General features: G+C 41.0%; 1 protein-coding gene across 3 annotated transcripts in view; it reads right to left on the bottom strand.

Annotated features, from left to right (window-relative positions):
* Window positions 1–221: 221 nt before the first annotated feature.
* Window positions 222–7,083, bottom strand: part of CRHR2 (corticotropin releasing hormone receptor 2) — a 158,196-nt gene continuing 151,334 nt past the window's right edge. For all 3 annotated transcript variants that reach the window (XM_040548705.1, XM_040548707.1, XM_040548706.1), the window contains one exon: window positions 222–1,389. In XM_040548705.1, coding sequence (XP_040404639.1) covers window positions 1,249–1,389 — 141 coding nt within the window. In that variant the 3' untranslated portion in view covers window positions 222–1,248. The remainder of the gene's footprint in view (window positions 1,390–7,083) is intronic.

Here is a 7,083-nt window from a genome sequence, read left to right as displayed (position 1 = left end):
AGTACAGGGGGATATGGGTGTAGAGTAACACCATGTGCTGGGAAAGGGGACAACAGTTCATCGTATAAATGTCCTCAGATGTTATCCTGAAGTTGTTCTTCCTGGCTTATTATCATACAGGATTTCTTTCTTTGGTCGTAGATGTAAGAACACTCTCAAGTCTACTGGTAGTCAGGGTTCCTCTTCCTTTCCAGAATAAAGAAAATGATGCTTGGTTTTATTGAAACCAACCCAGAGTAGTGTTTATTATTGAAAATATACAGTATTTTTGAACAACACATAAAAAGCCTAGTAGATACAACTGCTCTAGTTCAAAATGCTGAATAGATAATCTTTGTGCAGCATATAGCACTATCTTCATGACGCAAACATCCTCTTCTCATTATTGATTTTTTTTTTTTTTACAGTGCTTCCCTTTTATATTTTTTAAACCCAGAAAACATGTTCTGTTGTCCTTCCCCACCCCAATGCTCTTAGCTGAAACCAAACAAAGACTTTCCAAGGGCTACTTACATTGTGTCGAAAGCATGGGGGTGAGAGGATTAAGGATACTTTATAGAGCTATCTAGAGACCTTGCTGTCCTTTCAAAACTCTGTGTATGAACAGGGCATGGTTCTTGCAAGGCAAACTGCCCTGTGTTAAACTGTTCAGTGATGCCCCGGCCAACTACCAGTCTATCAAAGGGTGAAATGGGGAAGGTAGATAAATACAGATTCTTCACACCACTTCTCAGATGCTCCTTTTCTTTCTGTCACATGTTCTCAAATGACAGTTCTGTGGAGAAGAAATTTTTTTACAAAGGACCAAGAAAGAGACGGGTTATCTACACACCAAACTGTTGAAATCATTGGGAACCAATATACAGGGTGAGGTGGGCAGCATGTTGAAAATAGTCTTTGTTCACCACAATACAGAAGGGAAAAAAGTAAAGAGAAAAAAATTGATTGTTCCTGCCACTGTGCTGTTTTAGGCTTCATGTTGTGAGTTTCCACAAGGTGCAGTCAGTTGAACCTCTTTCTTCTTTGAATCTGCTTCGCCACCACCGACTCCGAGAGGCTTTTGCCTGGTTGTCTTAAAGCAGCATTATGAACGTGGGAGATGAGAGTCCACAAAAATGTGATGGGCACCTCATTGCAAAAAAGCGCAGTGCAGAATAAAGGAAGAAAGTCTGAAGAAAAGGGTTTGGGGAGAGTGAAGAAAGAAGAACCCTGAAGGCCACCAGGTGGTGCATATATGTGCAGGGCGTATCACACAGCTGCGGTCTGTTTGATGCTATGGAAGCTGATTCGTGTTGGAGATGTGGGGATAGACATGGCACGTGCCACACGTACTCGGAGTGAGTGATGGTCTTGCCAGCGGTGCCATCTTTTCCTGGCAGCAGAGCGGACCTGGTAAGAGAAAAAGGAAAGGACATGAACACTTAGAATATGCAGGTGTCCTCAGTAAAGGGACACTAGGTAGCACTGAGAAAAATTATGATAGCTGGTGAGCAATTGAAATACAGGGCTTGATTCAGCTTCCTACATTTGTGCATCTAGTTCACTTGATATTTTCTGCACTCTCGGAAAAGATATGTGTTTCCCACATCTCTTGTCTTATATTTGATGTCTTAAATACCCCAGAGCATTTCAAATGACAGGTGATAGGGATCCTAGCTGAAAACATAATTGGAGCAAAGGCTAGAGATGCTCCTAACATAGACTGCAACCACTTCCTGACAAATCACCAGAAGACAAAACTCAAAGTCAGAACCTGAAATGAAGTATTTACACCAGTTTCTGCATATTTCTTTAATCTCCGCTTACTGTAGAGACTTAAGAGCAATTCAGACCCCTAACCTAGGCAGCTAGGTAAGTCTTCAAATTTAGGTGAAATTAATCTGGGCACAGCTTCTTGGATAAGTAATCACAGACATGACATTTGGAAAGGATGCTGATGTTCTGCTGCCAACCTGAAATCCAGTCAACTTTGAAGAAAGAATATTTTTGTATCAATCCAACCTCTATATCAAGCCAGGGCCTCCTTTGCCAAAGACACATTTGTTGAGAAGATGGGGTTATAAATAATATAATGTAGACATTAAACCTCATCTACGGACCCACAGTTTTCTTCCTGACCAAATTAGTATGGTCAAAATGTATAATGCATCTTCTCCTACAACAGATGTCCAAAATAGATCATATACCAAGATAAATGAAAAATGCATGTTTCTTTTCATTAGTTATAAAGTGAGTCTAGACAACCATCTCTGTTTAGATGTTTGGATTATAAATTTAGCTAAATTTAGACAATATTGATATCTTACCCTGAATGCTTTCAAATCTTTAATGTACTTATCTTCACTGCATCCCTGAAAATTTAAGGAGTGCTCTTATCCCCTTTTTACCACTGTCAGGCTAAAGCTTGGGTATTAATAGCAGTGATGTTGCCATAGAGTAGACCTCAACATGGCTCAACTACCATGGCAACCATACGAGGCCTGGCATGGGCTTGCATAGCCTTGCAAACCCTTACTGACAGAGCTTCTCAGCTCTGAGCACCTGGATGAGGTAGATCTAAGCCATGCTGTAGCTATAATCATATCTATAATCATTATTGGGACTACAGGGAGGATGGTATTGAAACAAATCGTCCGAAGCTGCACAGCCACTGCTTTTCTCCATTTCTTCTAAAGCTTATACTCTGTCTTCAGGTGTAGTGTGAAGTCTGCTCAAAACACGAGGAACGCAACACTCGCCAGCCCCACCTCAGACCAGCTCCAACATGCTGTCTATAGTGTGTGCTTGAATGAGTTGATGAGCTCAAGTAGAAGTAGTATTTCCAACCCAAACCCAACACTATCAGCATGAGGTGTCTTAGATGAATAGGAATGATGGTTAAAACATACAACATAAGCGCGGCATGGGAAGGGGGGATCTGCACTCCATGTCTCAGATGATTGCCGTCCTCCCGTTTCTTGGTGGGCCTTCAGAGACTTAGACCCATAGCGTGCAGCACTGCTTAGAAACTCTGAGCCCTATCATCACCGGAGTTGCCAATGAAGCACACCCCATTTTAAGTTTGCAAGGAACAACTTGGAAAACAGTTTTGCAACTGCCATCTTTGGTGCCTTGGCAGGGGAATTTTGAAGTTAGAAATGTGGCTTTTCTACCAGAGTCCTTCTGGAAGGTGCAAATTGGGCAAAACAGACCTGAAGACCTCTTTCTTTGGTTACTTTTTTGGTTCTGTGTGATCTGTGTTGCTTGCTCTAACACTTGAGACAATTGTGTTGCAGGTGTTTATAGCAAGGTGAGGAGAGAGCCACAGCAGGTTTCGTTCTTTTGATTCTGAATTGATGATGTAATTAAACATAAACTAACGTGGTTCACAGTTAATAGGGGTGGGACAGACCCTAGAAAAATAAAGTCTATAAGGGAACCACTTGCATGGAGAAGGGAAAGAGTGAACACCAAAGAGAAAGGATTTAAGTTGAAAAACAGCACTGCCAGGAGGAGCACTATCATCACAAAGGAATTTGAGCTCGGAATGAGAACAATGTGGTTAAACACTTCAGAGGATTTCTGGAAGACCCTCTCATTATGAAGTAGTAGGTAAAAACACCCCCACTACTTTTAAGGTGGGGGTTGGTCAGCCTACAAAGTGAGTTAAATGAGATATTTATATGAGACAGCCAGAGGCAGGATGGGCTGACTCAGCTCTATGCTACTAAAGCAGAAGCCACCTGTACCGCTCACTTTAACTTGTCTCATCCAACAGCCCTCACTGGCTCACTGAACATGTAGTTAAAATATGAGAAACAGTGGAAGGAATACGCACCATGGTGCTGTGCTTCCCTGGCTGTCACTAGTTGCAAACCTATCATGGTTCTACCTGGAGTGGCAAAGGGATACTTACCTCTGCCTCAGGATTTAAGGGTGCATATAACATACACCCAAGAGCAAATGCAGGTGTCTTGTACATGCAAGGTTGGATGCATATCATCTGAAGGCTTGGTACTTAGTCTTGGCCAATTATTTATGCTTTCAGTGTAGTTACCGGAGAAAGACATGTTCCCCAAAGGAGGTGGTTTGGATATGTGGAATTAAATTAAGTACAACTTGCTCCATTGAGTGCAAAACTAGCTTCACTAAATGTTGGGCACCTAAGGCAGATGTAATAAGATGTAAAGTGTCAGAGGATAACAAGTATCTTGAAATTGTTCCATGAAGAACATGGGACCTGCTCTACAGAGGGACATTGCCTCTTGAATGCTCATTTCTCCCCGTATGTCACCAAATATTGAGATTTTGTTAATAAAGTGTTTTCCCCATTCTGCTGGAGTGGAATTTGCCCTTGCACAGAGAGCCCATGACCCACTTAAGTCCTTCATAGAGGTGAATTTTTTCATCTCTGATGCAAAAATAAAGTTTCTGAGCAACTTGTGTGAACAGATACTTACTCAGACAGAGAAGCCAGATTAGATTTATCATTTGAGCTTCAAACCAATCAAGTCAAAAAGAGACACCTGGAGATAAAGACGTGAGTCTAAACAAGCAGTTGTCTGAATGGCTTTCATGACACGGTTTGCTTACCAGCTTTGTGTAAAAAGTAGTAACAAAAGTGCTGTCGTCTTGTACAGCTGGAGCCATTCCTAATGGTCTAGGCACATGAAAATAGACTCTCTGCACTTACAAGGATAAGTGCAAAGCATTTTTTTAATGAGAAAATAATTCACTGCAATTAGGATGTGACCAAAGCACAAGCAGGAAAGGTTAAGCTCAAATTTATCTCTTACAACTGAACTCAGAGACAAAATGCTGGCTTAACTTCAGGTCAGAAAAGAAAAAAAGAAAAATGGCTGTGACTGCTATAATAATATGTTTAAAAAAAAAAAGCTATTACACAGGGGATGAAGAAGAACAGAAAAATCAAAATAGCAACTTCAAACCAGTTGTTAATCATCAGAGCAATTACGCCTTTTTGTTAAGCATTTGTAGAGGCAGTACCATGTCTTAGAGTCAGCATTAGCACCTCTATGACCTGAAATTAATAGCATTTGCCAGTAATAACTCAAAGAAGCATACACACTATCATCAGCAGTTAAAGCTTATCAAGCAGCCTTGTAAATACAAATTACAAGCTTCATCCCTGTGTAACTTCAGTTGCTTGACATGACGTGAAGTTTCTCCACGCTGTCGAGCATACAGCTCGGTTCTCTGCAGTGACCCTTGGTCTGTCTTTTTCATTCACATAGTTACTCCCTCAAAGTTACCCTTTTCCTCACTTTGCATTTTGCCTCCTGTGCAAATCACAGTTCCTGAATGTGCGATCAAATTAGATTTAATCATAATCACAGTTCCCGAATGTGTGGTCAAATCAGATTTACCAACATATTTGTGCCTACAGACTGTGGGCACTGTTCTCAGCAGTCAAGAGAAAGAATTCAGCTGGTGGGACAGACAGATCTCAGTGGGTGATAGTTTGTCTTTCCCAATTGGATCACCTAACTGAGGAGTTCTCAACCTTTAGCATCACATCTGGAAATCATAAAAATTCACATCTGATCTGAAAAATTATTGAAAAACCTCCCATCAGAAGAACAACAAAAAGAATGGAAGGGATGGAGAGAAGGATGAAAAGACGCAAAGAGGGTTTGCTTTTGATAAAATGGACATCAACTTCGTATTGCTATTATTTGTGCTATACACTAGCTGCTGGCTAATTTCTTGCAGCCATCAATTAGAAATGAGCTGAGGAAGGAGCCTCCAGTGACATTAAAATAAATTTTTGGAAGAAATGTCATGTCTTATTAGCAGACAGAAAGATAGCTTGAACCATTTACACAGTGCTTAGAACAAAAAGGTCCATTCACTTGGGGCTTCTTGACGCAATACTGAAATATAATAGTAGTCACATAGGTAAGAAGGAAGGCTCTGATAATAAGAATAGGATTAAAGGAGCCGTCATGGCAATGGAAGCTGAAAGAAAGACTTCTGGGACCCCTCCATACTCTGTCCCCAGAGGATACACCACACATGCAAACATTAAAAAATAAGGGGCAGAGGGACAACAGGGACTCTGATTACTGAAGAGTCACGGTGCTCAGCAGTCTGTGACTATATAACCTTAACAATTATATAACCTTAATGACTATATAACCTTAATTATGTTCTTGTCTTGTTCATATGCACCTTTTTACTCCCAGAAAACCTGATCTATAAGCAAATGGAATAAAAATAGTTCATAAAGTTTTCAATGGGCTTTGAAACAGACCAGGTTTTGCTCTGCGAAAATGGGTTTCAGTGATGAATTCATCAAGTTCCACATGTACTTAAGCATCTTTGTGCCATGCTTCAGATCCTGGTGCTGCAGTTGGAGGTCACTGGAGAATCACCCTGGACTTTAAACATCTTTGGTTGCAAATGGTGGCGCAAATTGTGGAAAAGTTGATGAAGATTTATTCAATTTTATTATAAGCTATGAATGGGGAAGAGGGACTTTCAAACAATACCCAGACCAGCAAGAGAGAACTGGCTATGCAGACTTTAAATTTCAGGGCACCAATCTGTCTCATTGGGTCTGATCCTGTGGTGGAATTTGCTTCCAGGAAGCTTCTGAAGCCCTGGTCTCTGCCTGTATCCAGCAGAGACATAGCCAGGAATGGCCAAAAGATGCTGGCAACAGTTCATCCAAAAGAGACAACTGAAATAGGTCAGATGAATTCTACTCTCATTTGGGTGAATCACAGCCTATAAAGGGAGTTGAGAGTGATCAGCTTACCTGCAAATGTGTATGTATTAGATGACCAATGTTAGGGGAATAAATTCCATCTATTACGTATAAGAATTTAAAGTAAGGTGATGCTTTACACAATACCTTGAAAGTTTTCCGGAGGGGTAAAGTGTTCCTGAAGGGAGAAGGGTGTTTAATCTAAAAGGCATTAACAGTAAATGCTGTGGAAAAGCCTATGGGCCAAGCCCAGATCCTTGTAAAGATTAAGTAAGTGTAATCCTGAATGGAAGCAAAGAAACAGAATGGCCTACGGGCAGACCCTGCTGGAATGCCAGACTTGAGGATCTGCTGATGAGGAACACTAATGCTCT

The sequence above is a fragment of the Cygnus olor genome, chromosome 2, assembly GCF_009769625.2.
Source record: "Cygnus olor isolate bCygOlo1 chromosome 2, bCygOlo1.pri.v2, whole genome shotgun sequence".
Classification (NCBI taxonomy): Eukaryota; Metazoa; Chordata; class Aves; order Anseriformes; family Anatidae; genus Cygnus; species Cygnus olor.
This window is presented reverse-complemented; position numbering and strand designations above follow the sequence as displayed.